Source organism: Phymastichus coffea, unplaced genomic scaffold, assembly GCF_024137745.1.
Source record: "Phymastichus coffea isolate CEN01 unplaced genomic scaffold, Cenicafe_Pcof_1.1 PCOF00097, whole genome shotgun sequence".
NCBI lineage: Eukaryota > Metazoa > Arthropoda > Insecta > Hymenoptera > Eulophidae > Phymastichus > Phymastichus coffea.
The window spans coordinates 286,001-303,215 of NW_026706908.1; the positions used below are offsets into that span (position 1 = coordinate 286,001).

At 39.2% G+C, this 17,215-nt stretch overlaps 1 protein-coding gene across 14 annotated transcripts in view; it reads right to left on the minus strand.

Moving 5' to 3' along the window:
• LOC131669845 (forkhead box protein P1) overlaps positions 1–17,215 on the minus strand; it is a 203,407-nt gene that overhangs the window by 15,641 nt on the left and 170,551 nt on the right. For 11 of the 14 annotated variants that reach the window (XM_058945024.1, XM_058945021.1, XM_058945020.1 and 8 more), the window contains 6 exons: positions 2,731–3,116; positions 2,184–2,463; positions 1,769–2,123; positions 1,501–1,675; positions 1,030–1,216; positions 512–815 (listed from right to left, as the gene is read on the minus strand). In XM_058945024.1, the coding sequence (XP_058801007.1) occupies positions 512–815; positions 1,030–1,216; positions 1,501–1,675; positions 1,769–2,123; positions 2,184–2,463; positions 2,731–3,116 (1,687 nt within the window). The remainder of the gene's footprint in view (positions 1–511; positions 816–1,029; positions 1,217–1,500; positions 1,676–1,768; positions 2,124–2,183; positions 2,464–2,730; positions 3,117–17,215) is intronic. The other 3 variants (XM_058945022.1, XM_058945023.1, XM_058945018.1) reach the window with 1 other exon arrangement.

The following is a 17,215-nucleotide window of genomic DNA, read 5'->3' on the forward strand; positions in this document are numbered from 1 at the left end:
GAAATAATGTTTACATAGTTCTGAATTATAAGTGAAATATAAAGAAGACGACATTTGTTAGGATATATCTGTATGAGAATGTTAATTAGAGATGAATATATTATTAAAGATAAATAAAGACTTATAACACTACATAGCAGATTCGAATAAAAAATCGATAAGTCAAATATAAAAATTCTGTCGTTGCGGCGATTCAGCATGATTTGTTGTTTTTCAGTAAATAATAATGAAACGCCCGAACTACCGAGGCGATACCTTTCTCACAACAGCTGTACAAAGTTGACCTAACATTCATTTGATTAATAACGATACGACACGTGTAGACGATTCTTCAACATTACCAGTCTGTTGTTTGTTACCGATCATAAATTACATCATTGAGAATTAAAAGCGTATCGACGTTGAAAAATATAAAAATGTAAATGAATAAAAGTCGACATCAAACCACTCGTCGAAAGAAAAAAATCAGACGCCTACCCGATTTAAAATAAATTGAAAAAAACCTACTCACCTCCAGTGAGCGCTAGCGTCGATTTATCACTGATCCGCCTACGAATAGGTCCAGCCATGTTGGTCATACTAGGCATGCTTGGCATACCACCAGGCATATTAGGCATGGGTGGCATACCCGACATATTCGGTAAACCTGGTGGCATTCCCGGTGCACCCGAGGATGGTGGCAATTGACCACCTGCTGGTGACCTCACCGCTGAGACAAGTGCCGACATCGATACTGGTGACACTTGCGAGAATGCTGGTGGTGGCTGATTCATCAACGCTGATGATAAGCTCAGTTTCGGCATGTTTGATGTGTTCTAAAAAAAGTCATTTTTCTCCATTGTGTAAAAAAAAAAAAAAAAAAAAAACAAAACAAAATAAAAAAAGGAAATCAACAAATAACAAATGATTGTAACTAAAAAAGATAAAACTATAAAGTACAGACTCCCAAAGGTGAACATCGAAAATGAAAGATTTCATACAAATCACGATTATCAATATCTTATCTAGAGACTTTAGTGATTGTATTACCGATGATTCCGATGATTTTGGTGGCTCAGGCGAAGCCATCTGCTTGGCCATGTGTAAATGATGCATCATAGCCGTTAACCTGTCGCGCTCCTTTTGCAGTTGGATCTCCAACTGCGAGACGACCTGCATCTGCACTCGTGCCTGTGCCGTCGACCTGTCGTCCAGTGTGTGCTCAGTATTTAAATGTCTAAAATCATGACAAACAAAGTTTTTATACGATGTTTTTTTGTGAAAGAGATGAAAAATTTGATCTCGTATTAGTCTCCTTTTATACTTGATCAAAGCAGAGGGAAAGACAAGAGATGAATTGTCGGAGAAGCTCAACAATGCGGTTGAGTGTTGCAAACATTAACAAGAGAAAGGTATAAATTATTGTTTCCCGATTGCATCTTTTTGCTAAGCAACGATGACTCGCATTTAAAGCTCGGTTAGACTATTGTGACAATGACATTTAAAGCTGAGTAAACTTACTTGAGAAATGCCTGATAGTCGTCGCAGACAGTTTCGCAGCCAGGCCACCTACAAACGCCATGGCCATAGAGAGGATGCTGTACCTTCTCGTTACAGCTGGCGTCGAGCGGCTTCTCATCCAGTTGCGTCGTACCATTGATCTCGCGACGACTCGACACTAAGGAATTAAGAAGGCCTGCGATAAATCGCCGCGCCCCGGTATAAAATAAACACAAAATAAAAGCAACTAAAATCTCTGGAAATGAAATGTGAAATCTGAATTGTTTACCGTTTAGACCAGAACTAGACTTCGACACGTTAGAATTGGCGTGGGATTCCGAGCTTTCCGACGATTCAGCTTTCCATCCAGGTAACTGTTCGGTCGGCTGCATACTCGACGAGTGATTGTGCCCTTGCAATCCTAAACCTTGTTGCAGTAAATATTGACGTTGCGTGATCTGCAGTTGTTGTATCAGTTGTTGCTGCTGCAGCGCCAACTGCTGCAGTGGCGCCGATGCTTTCTTCTTGTCGGTCGTCTGCAGTAGATGGGACTGCTGTATGAAATTGAGCTGCAATTGCTCTTGCAGCTGCTGCATCGCTTGCTCCAACTGCTTTCGTCCCAGCTCGGCAAGTTGATGATGATGCTGAAGAGATCAACTCGTGAGTTCGGTTCGTTCATTCGCGAAACATTAACGCGAACTTACGTTCTTGAGGGACGAAAAATAATTGAATCTGTCTTGACTGGAGGCATGTTCGGGCGTGGTATCCTGATGATGCTGCTGCTGCTGTTGCTGCATGTAGAGCGAATGCTGCTGCATAAGCGACTGCAATTGGGTTGGATTGAGTATGTGCTGTTGGAGAATCTGTTGCATCTGATGGAGACCACTGTTGGGACTGAGCATCATCTGAGCCGCCGCGCTCGCGGATGACGGCGGCACAGGTGGTCCTCCCGGTGGACCTTGAGATAGGTCGGGCGGTGAGGCCCTATTGAACCAGAAAACAAACAAAATTCTAAGTAATTACTTGTCGTTTCGTCAATAGGATTTTTTCAAAGTTGTCATTACTAGTGACCTTTTTCACGCGCGAGGACTTTTTTATTGCACAAGGTATTCACAAAATAATTCAAATGAAAAATCTGGATAAGTAAACGAAAAGTTGTACTATTATGCGTTGCCCCTCTCATTTTTAATTTATCGAAAGATCCGGTTGAAATTTGCCCCCCTCCCCTCTCCTCCCTCTAACAGGATTTACCGTTGCGGTGCTTGAGGACTCTGATGCGGACTAGGCTGTGGTCCCGGTGCACCGGAACTCGGCTGCTGCGACTGCTGCGTGATGATAGGCTGCTTTTGCTGGGTCATGGGTGCTACTGCTGCTGATGGTGCTGATGCTGCTGCTGCTGCCGCTGCCGCTGCCGCTGCTGCTGCTACCGCTGCCGCTGATGTCACTGCGTGCTGCTGCCCGATGCTGCTTGGACTGAGCTTCCCATTGCTCTGATACTCGATGCTTACCTCGGGCTGTTGCTGCTGCTGTCGTTCGACGCTTGAACTTCTGCCTTCACGGCAGCGGCTAACACGTGTGTCGCACTGCTGTTGCTGATGTTGCTGCTGTTGCTTTAGCGCTGCATATAAACTGCTTGCCTGTTAAGGTGACAGAGAATGTAGGTTCCGATGAAATTGATAATTGGCTTTGACAGAGGTTATGACTTTTGTTTATGATAATGATGACAAACGAAATTTTCACGTAATGGGGATTGTATCAAATATTTACGGACGTAACAGCTATAAATTTATTTTTAAGTTTTTTGAAGTAACGAATACAAAATTAAACTGAAACGTTCTTGAAGTTATAAAAACTGAAGGACAGTTTAAATATTTCATTAAAAACGTTTAGTTCTTGAAGTGTGGAATGTGTATTTATAATGTTTTTAAACACACAATCATGGGTGAATACGTGAACTGGGCAAATTTAGTGAAACATCGCTTTCTAGGTAGTTATATTTTGTTTTCTGGCGGTATGTGTTTTTTCCCGACAACAGCGCATTCTTATTGTTCGAATAATAAATGTAATGAGCTTTCTTATCTTTCGGATGCATACTTCCATTTTCTTAAAGTTGAAGGTTATCAAGTATTACCATTGAATGATGCACGCTTATCGATAAACATTTATCAGTAAACAACGCGCTATTTGCACAAGCTTTTACTTCGAAGCGACCTGCAATAACAGGATATATTGCTTTACTTTGTTGGTTACGGGACATTTCAATTCAAGCTGAGCATTGTCATTTTCGCAAAGTAATATCCATTGCAATCTACTAATGATAGTGCTAATTATAAATAGTGATCGCAATCGAAAATGGAATTTATTTAAATTTGGCATTTCATGTTGATAAATAACCGCTTGAAACTAACACATCTCTTATAAATATTTACCTCGTACCGATAAAAGATTTTCCTGTTCGATCAAGTACAATTTTCTGTCCCTCGTCAAAACTTTCCTCGCGTCGATCCTCAGACTTATATAGAAAAAATGAAACCACAGCTCAATATAAACGGCATAGTTACAAAAGCCGGCAAAGAAAAAAAAACGACGTCGTCATCTAGGAAAAAGATTCCAATGGAAAAAAGTAGAAGGGCCGTACGATTCGATATGTATATAACGGAGTGCAAAATCTGAACAGCCAACAACAGCCTCTTTATTTAACCTTTCCTTTCCGCCCGGAAAGTCTTCGGAGACGTTTTATCCGCAATGTCGATGGTCCTCAAGGGGGAGAACGAAGCGGTTCTTCTTTATGCTCCTTCGACTGTACGTCTTTCGTGTGTACACGCGCCAAGAGAGAGAGAGAGAGAGAGAGAGAGAGAGAGAGAGAGAGAGAGAGATCTTACGTATCTCTTTTTTCTTTTTTTCGGGAGCTTTTGTGATCACGAAATTAGCCTCAACGACAAGTGGGATTAATCAAAAGTACCCGGGCACACACAGCTTTTTCGCGAGTGTCTTGAGAGTTTACGTCGTCGCAAAAGCTTTACGTTTGGTGGGGCATGTGAATTATATAAAACAGACTACCAATGGCTTCTCCTCCGATAGTTTAAGCTTAATTAACAGCTAATAATTTAACGTCCGTATTTTTAATTATTCGTTTTACAGAGATTATGGTAAATTGGGAACATCACGATGAAATAGGAAAGCTGTCTATATAGACAAGTCCAAATCTTTGACTCCCTCTCATCCCAAAAACGAGGTAGGCGTCTCGCGAGGAAGCGATAATTAAGCCAAGCAAAGCGCGACAATCAAAAGCCGGAAAAAATGGGATTTCCTTCGGGAGCGTCGCGACGACGGACGTCTAAGAAATCTTTTTCCTTTTCTCTCTCCCGGTGGTATTAATTAACGAATTAAGAGATCGTTTCAAGCTCGACGAGTCGGCTCTAAAAGGATTGAATGGTAAAAAGAAACAAAGTTTCCGCGCTGGCGCGATGACTGCTATATATTTCGCTTTTGGCGACTTCAATGCGCCGCTGCGGTTTTGTAGTGTACAGGTAAACAAGAAGAGGCGTTATCGTCGCGAGACTGTTGTGGGAGGTCCGAGTGTTTGGTTAGTGGTTTCCAGAGCTGCGCTGAATTTCGCTGAGTACACAGCGCAGCTATCACCGCGCAGTTATTTATTCGTTCACTTTTACGAGCGAGATCATTCGAACGGGCGAGTGCGTGGATTTCAAGGCTTTTACCTTTGACAATTTGTTTACTTGATAGAGGTGCAAGTAAGAAGAGAGGCACAAAGTTAAAATTATAATCTTTGATTCGAAGTCCGAATAATCTTGTTATTTATTTTGTTTTATTTTAAAGGAGGTTTGGATTAACTCTACACTAATAACCAGAATTCTTTAACGTACTATTTTATTAATAAAATAAGGATTATAAATATAATTATAATTGTCAGCCGGCATAAAAAACCCCAGCCGTAGGTGAGGGAAAAGCCATTTGGCAATCACAAATATACCAATCCGATTGGTTTGAATAAACAAGGTCAAACAAAGAACAGAAAGATGTTACAATACAGATACATGAACTTACATTAAGGCGCGGTTGAATGGCCACTCAACTCACTTAAAAACTACTCCGGTGACTTTCGCATACGCACAATCGGGCAGGAAGGTGTCCCCAGGATAATGAAAAGGCCCTCGGTAGCTCCGACGTCTCGGAAACGGGTCAGCCCTCGCTACCTCGTAGCCGAGAAGAAAATGGGCAAAGCCGCGTGGTTGGAGACACCCCAGAGGACGCGTCTCGTCCTCTCCCAAGGCAGCAAGCTGTCCTGTCCTTGGACCTCGACGGGTCACCGGGTCGGTTGCAGCTTCGTAGAAGCTTGAAGTAGAAGCGGGCACGTAGGCACAACTCACACACTTAAGTTGCACGCGAAAATGGACGCAAAACAAGAGCGAAATGGGCTCCTCTATCCTCTGAAGACAACTGGCTGTCACTCTGTTAGGTCTGCCGCATTGCGAACGCGGAAACCCCCTACTCTCATTAGGGGCTTCAAGCAGAAACCAATGAGGAGCCTTGAAGATGATGCATCTCTCCATCCAGACTTTCATCTAGCCGACATCAACGACGGCTAGTTTAGGCCAATATGACCTCAACGTGTGTAACCTGTCATGCGACCGGTGACACATGTAGGGACCTTAGGGGTTTTCCCCACGCGTGTTCAGCTGTTGGTGGAGAGATGCAGCATCCTCACTGATGATCGCAGAGATAGCGCACGAACCAAAAATATTGAGCGCACATGTCGCGAACACAATTTTTCACTATTCTTCCAAATATGAATAGATGAAAATCACGCAAATGAATTGCAACCAGCAGCGAATCGCAAATAATTCCTCTTGACAAGTGAAAAAAGAACTCGATTTAGCGCGAAAATAAAGCCTTAAGAAGTGCCGGAGGACAGCGCGCAGCAAGCAGCGCGCGAAATTTGGTATTCAACGTGGCGCGGTGCCAATCAACGCGCTCGCGCCTCGCGCCAAATTCTATTGACGTTTGTCATAATATTTTAATATTAAATCGCGTTACGCGCCTTCAAATCGCTCTCGCGCATAATCAGCTCGTTCTTTCTTGTCCCGCGATTGCCTGTCTCGCCTGCGATACCTCTTGTTGTTTATCGAGAGGTGAGCGCCGAGGCATGCACGAGCAAACGCAACTACATCGGAGCGGCGACGATTCGCGCGAGCGTCTATACAGTTCTCGCGGGAGAAAGACGAGAGCGGTGTTTGCCGCTACCACGTCAGCTGGAGAAATGCGGAATACAAATTACCCGAGCCAAATTTCCGCGCCTCTCTGTGTGCGTGTGTGCGTGTGTGCGCGAATAATGAATTCGTGGATATCATATATATTTCCTTGTTCCGCGTTTTATTTTATTACGCCTGGGGACGACGAATGTCTTTTCGTTCGTTCTTGGCTGTTCTTTACATTTCGCAGGGGAGAGTTTGGTTGTTGACAGATTTCGGATTTCTTGTTTCTTTGATAAAAAAAAGACAGTGTTTGAACACCAGTCGCTATACGCCCTCATCTCGCATTCACAGTCGATTAACTATTCGCATCCTCGTGCGATCAACGTGTATAGCGAACAAACCCGCACGACGAAGTCCCCGTGGGTCGAGGATATCTCGTTGCGTTAATTCTTGCATGCCGAAACCTTTGATAAAAATCGCTCAGAGTTCATTCTTGTACGACTTTTTATATGCGCTGGATAAAGTCATTGAAAGGCGACGTTTTGCTATTCGTGTAAACGGGTTCGTACGGGTGGTTGATGCGAATAGAGGCAAACCAATCGCATCTGCATTCACAAGGCACGTGCTATGGCTGAAGAATACGCTAAAGAGAGCGCGCGAGATGAAAGGAGAATTAATATTGCAAAGCTAGCTGAAAAGTCAAAGGAATTACCATGCCGTCATCTTGTTGATTGAGATGACCACACGAAAGCTTGATGCAGAAATTTTTCTGTGAAGCCAATTGATGCTGTCAGACCTATTATCCTATAGATCATATCTATTCCCACGTGTCCAATCGCTAAAGAGACAATGCCACACAGACACGTAAAAAAAACGAGGGACAAGGAGAGGGTTCGCATCTATTTGTTTCTCGGCAACGAATAATTTCGCTTTGTTAGGAATAAAAAAAAATGGAATAAGAAGAAAGGCGAGGGCAACGAGAGCGCCAGCTGCGGAGGGCCAGTCGATTACAAGTCGTTAATGAAAACCAAACAGCGCTAGCGAAGAATAAGTTGAGCGAGGGTAAGAAATTATACGCGCGATGCAAACGCGCTCGTTCATTCTTTCCTTCTGCGAGAAAATTACTATCTGCTCTTGGGGAAAGAAGGAGAGAACATTTTTTTTTACTCTATCGAACTTTGAAATTGAATTTTATAATCGATAATACTTTATTCTTTATTTATGTACGTTCGAATTTAATTGGTATTTTTACGTCTTATTACTGACAACTCTTGTTAATCCTACGTATGTCTCTGATTCGCGAACCGCTGAAACATCACGTACACTTCGAAAAATATTGGTTTTCAATTTATCTTCAGTTAAAAATTCGATTGACGTAATGTTCCAATATTGTTTCATATTATTTTTTACAATGCATTTTTTTAAACTTAAATCAACCTCTGTTACATATAATTTGATCATTACTATACTATAACGTGAAATGGAATTTTCTTTAATCAAAACAATTTTTCTTAATGAAAAAGAAATATTCTATGGACGTTAAGATTTTTTAGAATATTCATATTTTTTTTTTAAATTATCCGAAGCGTAACAATCAGTATATATCGTAATACGTTCAACTAAATAAATCATAAGCAATGAGATTTCTTATCTCTGAATGCAGGAGCGATGAGTAAAGAGTTAGCCCATCCACGAAATACTTTAGCGTGGCGAGGATTTTCACAAGGAAAAACCGCGCGAGCAGAAGTTAATCTGCTCGGCATTGTGTGTATAAGAACATGGAGGCTGTTTTACTTTCGCGACGGTTAATAATTCAGTATCAATTAGAGACTGTTTGAATTATGAAGAGGCTCTTCTTCTTGGCCCCGTGTCTCTTCTTCTTCTTCTTCTTCTCCACGACGTGAAAGCAGCTCAAGATGAAATGAGCGAAATTAAGATGAAAAGCCGTCGCATCCACCGACGAGACTTGAGAATGATGAAAATATCTAATAGTTTTTCCAAAGTATTACGTATTTATTGTCGTTTCTTCTTGAATGATTTCTTTAGGGTTTGTTTGAAGAGTTTCATGAATTTACAAAATTTATCAGATTCTGTGAATTTCATAATAAAATGGAATTCCACAAAATTGGTTATAATTGAAAAATTACAGTTAAAATTCATCAGATAAGTATAGAACAATTGAAAGTACGCTACGAACTTTCATCATTTACATTCTATTAAGCTACCTAAATTTAGTTTCAAATTCCAAAGTATCATTTCAGTCAAAATCCAAAATGACATAAAAAGCATCGAACACCACTCGTTGCGAATATTTCAATTCCGTAAAAATGTACCCTTGGAATCAACGGATTCCTCTCTCTCTCTCTCTCTCTCTCTCTCTCTCTCTCTCTCTCTCTCTCTCTCTCTCTCTCTCTCTCTCTCTCTCTCTCTCTCTCTCTCTCCATAGACCCTAAACACACATACAGTTCTTCGGATCATGACCAAGCATACATGGAAACGCTTCGACACCTTCGCAAACGACGGCGACGACTGCTCATATTTATTCGCAGTCCATTTTCAGTTGTTTGCATCCGAGTTTCTTGTAACGATCCAATCGGATAACTTGTTGTATCTGTATATTTCTTGTACTTATATGTGTCGATATTCTTGGATACATCAAAGCGGTACATAATTAACTTGTTAATAAAGTTAGTTATATTTGAAACGAAATCGCTTCTAAGAAACTAAATTTGTGATTCTGCCTCTCTCTTTCTCTGTCTTGGAAACTTAATTTTAATCTCAACCTTTGTATATTGATTATTTGATAGAATGCATGAAAATATAGACTCGACAAGTATGTAGTTCAAAGAACAAGCATCAAAACCTACTCTAAAAAGACAAATTAATGTTAAAATAGATAAAAACCTGACACCTCGTTCTAAAAAAATCTGAGCAATCAAGTAATACGACAAAAGCCATCTTTCTGAAGGATAACAACAAAACCTGATTACCCTGGGCTGACAAGTAACAGTATTCTCATTCTGTCTGCCTCGGTTTGGTCATTAATATTTATAAGCCGCGAAAAATCAGGGCTCAGATTCAGCGAAATTAAGCCACCCTTGGTAAGGTTGCGGTTAAAAATTGTACGGCATTACTTTGACTTTCTTACTCGCCACTTCCTGATGATACAATTAAGCTTCAAGACAGCTCCTCTGACTTGGAAAATTATCCGATATTTTTCACGCGCAGAAGGGGTTGAAAGAAAAAAAGGGTCGAAAGCGCGGGCTTAGAGAGAAAGAAAGAAAATGTATAAAAGTAAAAGGACGCTATTGTCGTAGCATGGTATATGCATTTTTTATCAGCTATATGACTGTCATTTAGCTGCGTGTTGCTGATTATTGGTTTGTACTGGCTTATTTTCTGGTCTCTTATTGGTATAGTGAAATGTCTTTATTTTAGGGGCCGCCAAGGTTGTATACTATTAAAACCCTTTCACTGGCATTCTTTTCTTTTGGTTTATCTATAATGCAAGGAAAGGTGCCTCTTACTGAATAAATTATTTAGCGAAGTATGAATTTTACATTTAAGTTGGTTTTTATTTAAAGACAATCGTGTGAAAAATAAACTGTTAATCTTATACTTTGACAACAAACTTAACGATCATTACGCGAACAATTAATCCAGACATTATAAAATCGACAAATATGCATCATAAATTATTACACCTGGCTCGTCGAATTTGAATAATGGAAGACGTCAATTTCTTTCTTCGGTACTTCTTGAATTGAAAATTGATAGTCAACGAATAATAAACCATTTTTTAAATGACGTGTAATTACCGGGAATATATATATATAAGCGAGAAAAAGAATGCAAAAAAAAGAGAAATAAAGGGAAAGAAAGACACGAAATTGCCGCGTGCGCGAGGAGTGAAAGGGTGAAAGTTATTGTGGTCAGCTTGGAACGGTGCATTTTTTATAGCGTTTGTATAGCAGACGGTTTCCTTCATCTTTAATGTCTCACTTTGTGTATAATTTGCATAATAACAACTACCGAGAACACAAGAGAGACATTTTTGTCATGATATTTATCTGTGAAAGATATATAAAGACTCTATATATATGTATGGCACATTGATAGGATTATTTATTCTTTATGTCAATTTCAATTATGCATCGATGCACCAAGAGTTCTCTGTATTTTTAGCATTCCATTGTTTCCTTGTCCTTACACGTAGAAAAATGCAAATTCACTAACAATATGGCAATAAATTATTTATCGTTAAAGCTTCGAGTCACGAAATATACATACATACATATATCCATCCGCAAAACACATACACATGACTTTGCGGCTTGCGGAGCAGTTGACGCAGTCTAGCATGAATTCGGCAATGTCATTATCATATTTTTCGCATAATGTTTGCTCTCTCTCTCTCTCTCTCTCTCTCTCTCTCTCTCTCTCTCTCTTTCTCTCGCGCGCTCTTGGTATATATTCTTTATGTCGCACGAGCTAGCGATATATTTTAAAGTTTTATCGTTTATTGTTTGAGGCGGTGAAGCCAAAAAATGACGACCACACACCCTATACTACACTCGCGTGAGCGACCTATCTATGTATCAACTTACCGAGGGATTTTGTTTTTACATTTTTTTGCAATAAAGCTTTGCTGAATGCCGTCGTGCGATTTTCTCGAACAGTTATGCTTGTAGTCCTTTTTCTTTTGTTTTTGTAATATGCGGAATTATTGATGAATTAGTGAACAATATTAGAAAATCAGTTCAAAAGGATCTGCAAAACCACTTTTATATTTACTTCACACTACAGAAAATATTTTACTTTGTGTTTCATTCTTAAATGAAAAAGTTTTCAGATAAAGAAATAAATAAGAAAACATTTTTTATTTAAAGTGGACATATTTCTAAAAATTAGTAACATTTGTTAAAATAAATTTTGTAATTCAATATAGTTCTTCAAAATTTCTTAAAGTTTGTATGATTTTGTAAAAATTCGATTTGCAATTATTTTTACACAAAATATTTTTTTTTTTGCTGTGTTATTCCAATATAAAATATTAGTAATTCAAATAAAATTATTAAAAAGTAGTGTATTCAAAAAGAAAACATATGAGATTCCCTCCCCTATATTTGTTGTCACACAAGCAAATCGACTTTGAAAATACGACAAAGAATTTCATGAAAATTCCATATTCTCATGGCAATAAACAATTCATCCTGTATTCGCGATTAGAGTCGACACAATCGATTATACGAGCTTGCTGTGCTTTTTTTTTCTTTTCTTTCTCTCGCCCTTCGAGAGCGATAGCTTATTTATTGCCTTGACTGCTTGAGGGGCGCCAAAACTTTACTTGCGCTAAGCGGATCAGGTGATCGCTTAATGTGTATCTGGCTGCCTTTAAGTGGTTGTCGAAAGACATTGTTTTCGCGAATCGGTAATGTATCATTTTAGAACAATCAAGATAATTTGAATTTTATTTTCAACAAGTCGGATATATTTATAGAAAAAAACTGCAACTCCAAAAATTATGAACCAATAAAACTGGAAGATACATCAAGCAAGTATAATAAAAGCTCGCAACCGATTTACAAAACCACCATCGAGTCCAGATATGTAATTGGTTTGGCAACGATGTCCGTATAAAGATGCCTATCGTCCTTCGTCACAGCTTTTGGCACTGCTATTGAATATTATTTGTGCCTTTGTACAGTCGATCTTATCAATTCAATTTGCGGTGAGCCTATCTCGATGTACGATCTTTATAAGATATGTGAGCTCGTTAAGTCTCTTGGAAATATTGTGGCTATATTTTTTTAAAAGGATTTTGGGAGGAAGATTTTTCGTCGCCCAGTCTGTTATAATTCGAAATAAGGAATACACGATTGTTTTAAGAAATATTTTTGACGATTGAAAAATTCATCATTGTTGAAAAATATTATTACGACGAACAATAAAGCAAAACTTTGATTCGACGAGATAACATTTGTAAATGAAAATGATAATGGCAAATTGATTAACCAATCAATTAAAAAAGTTATAAAACAGTAAAGCTTACCTAGCTTATGGTGGTATGCGTGAATGAAAACGTTTACTCACCTGTAACAAAAAAAAAAACGTTCACACAATAAAGATCGCGGAATTCAAGGCATATTATTTCTTTCAAAAAATGTTTTAAAATTGCAAATAAGATAATTAGCGCAAATGAGGAGTGGTCGATTATTTACAAACATCGGGTGATAACATTGAGGATAGAATCATTTTCTTAAGCAAATAACCGTCATAGACTTGAATTTATAATTTTTTACTTATTTACGCTTTTAAAAAAACCAACGGTAAATTATCATAGATACACAACACGCGACGATTATTGCATAACTGAGAAGATTTTTCAAAGGCTCTTTAATGATTTTTGTTTATAAAATTGCGACAGCACCAAGCACGTAAGAGAAAAAACTATTGAGAAAACAAATATTTATTTTCAGGAGGCGAACCCACAAGAGAAACGGGGCCTGGGAAAACACAGCTGATTTTTAACGCTCGCTCATCGATGACGCGTCGAAAAATTTGTTTGTTAAAAGAAGAAAAGAAAAGAAGAAGATTGAAACATAACATCAAGCATTAGCCGTAGCTCGTTTTCTTTGTGTACTTATTTGTTGACACGGCAATATTCCTTTTCATGCGTGTGCGATGGAATTTCTTGTATGTGTTTGAACCTGACGTGTTGCAGTGAGTTTTTAGTGATAACAATAAGAATGTTAATTTTAAATTTGCATTTTGCGTGCTAACTATTGGACATTTGTTTCGTCATTAAACATTGCGCCTTTAAAATGATTCTCTTGACAAAGATTAGTTGAAGATTGTAATAAAATCTTTTTATACTGAAAGTTACTTGGAATATTACCACCATAAAGTAACTCTATACAAATCGGTCAATAAAGTGTCGAAACAAGCACCTTCCTTCGAAAAACAGGGCAGTTTGTATGCGGCTCGATACTCAGACGCATCTACATGGATTACGAGGCGTTTAGCTTTTTTTACCCGTGCGCGCGTTAACTGTATTACCGAAGGAGCGAGTGTGCCGTTATTTTTTATCTTTATTAGATTACCGGACGAGTATCTGCTAAAGCCCGGCATAAATGAAATATATATCGACAGCAAGCTATATAACGAAATTTCTTTATAGGCAGCGAATGACCACATTATAGAAGTCAAATTGATTCGGGCAAGACGCTGTTGTTTACGACTTTATGACAGTTGTCTCTGTAGAGGAAAAGAATTCTAATGCGATCATGCTTACAAATTTGTGAAAATAACAAGGCTTAGCGCAAGCTGAGTATATACTCGTATGCTATACGTACAACAAATATTATTCAGTATCACTTTTTCCAATGATTTTCGTGACGATACGTAAGAGAACAATTATGTTAATTCAATATCTGAGCAAAGTAAAGTACACACATATTACGACGTACCATGTATCAAACAATTGGATGTCGTAAGCTTGAACGATGAAGGCAAAGAGAAGGAGTAGCGGCAATTAATAGAGAGGCAAAAGCAGCGTGTATAGTGGGCGTGTTCACGGCCCTTTTTGGTCCCCGCTAATACGCCAAATAAATCTGCGGTAATAGCAAGTAATTTTGACCAATAAGTCGATAATAAATCGTGCTTTTGCCCAACAGCTACCCTCTACCTAAATAATTTCACCTTTTCTTTTTCGGTTCTTGATTTTGAAAAGCCCGGCTGAAATAAATATGTAAATTCTCTGTAACAATATATTTTGCGAGAAACACGTTTTATTTGCTATCGACAATTCGATGACAACACCAGTCCAAGAAAGAATATCTCATTATTAACAATTATCCAAATGGTCTCTTTCATCCTTCTCATCAATATTCGCGCACTCCGCCGCGACACACTCAAAACTTTGCGCAGCACTGCGCGCGGACGGAGATCGAGATTTATTCTCCTCGCGGTAAAAAGGTTCACTCCTAAATTTTCGGGACGATTAGCGTATATTATGCGTTAATGAGGGTCCGATTTTATATATGCGCAGACGGGGGAGAGATATGAAAGAGAGGACGTGTGGCGCACGATTTTTCATCAGCAAGGAAAAGTTTCGGGACGCCTGCCTACTCGAAACAAGTGATCGCGCCCCTTTTTTCCTGAATCTAGTGGAGGAGACAATTAATTATGAACCTATTATAGGTCACTGACAGTAGATATAATTCTCAAAGGTGAATATTAATAAGTCTCTTGTTTTACTAAGGAAATAGCATAATGTTTCTTGAATTTGTCCAATTTTTGGAAAATTCTCTTGAATCAAGACAATTTTTCAGAAAAATAAGTTCGTTTTACTATAAAGAACGAAATTCTCGTTAAAACAATTTATTTTAATTTAACATTTCTGAAAAAGAGGATAGCAAAATTTTAGAAATTTATTTATTGTAAATGTAGTATACTTTATCATTGTTAAATTTAGGAAAAATAAATTTGTTTTCATACATTTTCTTAATATCTACATTTTTAAACGAGGTTATCCTTATGTTTGATGAAACTGAACATTGAGATTTCCAAAAAGCTTTGTGAAAACTTTCGTCAAAATTTCGTAAAAGTTTATCTCATGTATAATGGATTTGCGTATTCACAAGATCGACAACATCGCAGTATCCTCAAACTTTTTCAAACAAACTAAGTTACTGCAAGTACAACCCATAAAAAGCTCCATTTTCAAAAAAAGAAGTAAGCGACCGATCAAAAATCAAAGTGGCCTCGTTATACATCCACGCGACGACGGCGGGTAGCTCGAAGCAAAAAGGGACATAGAGCGACGACGCGTCGTTGTCGTTGGCGGCAAAAACGGTGAAGGCTTGACCCCTCGTTCGCCCTTTCTGCCAAGTGGCAGCTACTCGGCCTCGGCGCAAATTGAAAGCGCGCGCGCGCGAGGAGGCTTTAAAGGCACGCGCAATGTGTGTTTGCTTGAGGGACGAGGCGATTATTCTTATTCGACCATGTGTTACCTTCACCAGTTGTACTTTGCATTCAAATTTTCCATAGGTTTCATGCTGATTTTTTTTCCAGAAGGGACGGTTTATTGTTTTGCTCATTCGGGTGGCAGTTCTCGCGATACTTATTTTTTATGACAACGTCAAGTTATGAATTTTATTTTTTCCTGTTCGTTCCGTTACATTTCTCGACTTTTGATATTTAATATAGCAAAATTTAAAAAATCAAATGCCTCAGTATTATAAGCTCGCGACAATAGTTTCTCAAATACGATAAGCCACCACACTCAAAGTCACAATAATGGAAAATTCATTTCTTCGAACAATACGATATTTAAAAGAAGAACACAGTATGCAAATAAGCAAGCGTTAGTAGCCTCAACGCTCCATACTTTCTCCTGACGCATGCGAGAGAAAAAAAGAACGAGCTGGAGAAATATACAAGAGTGGCGAAAACGCGTCAATTGACCGGCAGTAATGAATAATGTCCACGCACATCTGCTCGGGACGTCCCATCAATAAAAAAAAGCACCCAGAGCCCCTCCGATACATCGTGGCCATTTCCTGTTCTGTCTCCTCTCGCTCGCGCTTGCATATCAAATTATAGACTTCCGAATGGGCCGTCGCCTGCTGCCGTGATCTATTTCGATATATTAAATTTTTTTTCACGCTCTTTCTGATATTATTGCTATTGTGCGCGAGTTGTGCAACCAATATCGCAAGCGTATATTACGACTTTTCGGACACGCTTGCAGGGGTAGCGTTGTATCAATACAGAAAAATTAATCTTTCGATGTTTACCGACCGATGGTAATCTTCAAATAATTTGAGGTTATGTGCATATTCAATATTACTTCCATTAGCGAAAAGAGATCTCATCTAGCACAAAATCAGATATCTAATAGCAGGTAAAAGAAGAAGATTGAGTAAATATCGTATCAAAGAATGATCGCGAATCGGCCGCGCGGCAGTATGAAATAGCATCCTTCAAAACTTAACCTGAAGCACCGTTCATACTTGACGTCTGTGCACCGCTACTATTTGAAAATGCAAAAACGAACTTGTACTAACACACGAGAGCCATTAATCAGCGTGTCCCGTGGAAGAACGCGTTTTATTTGCTCGTTGAATCTTCCATCAGCCGGCGGCTGACCAGCAGATCAAAAAGCACCGCCACCGCCAGCCACTGGCAAACGGACTCGAAGCGAAAAGAAAGGGAAGTCATTTCCGTCTTTGCATGTATAAACCTCGCGCGACACCTTGCCTATCCATTACCCTAAACTCGCAACCCCACTCATTTCACAAGTGCGTGCGTGTGTGTGTTGGGCGTGCGAGAGTGAATACGCGTGGACACACGTGCGTCTAATGGAAACCGTTGAACCGGACATACTACATTTTTGCCGAAAAGAGAGTTCGATAATGCGCGCAGAGAGTCAGCTGCGTATATTTAGGGCGTTATTTCGTTCGGAAATTTCACGGATTGCGTTCTCGAGATTTTAAAAGATTTTCTTTACAAGATTTTTT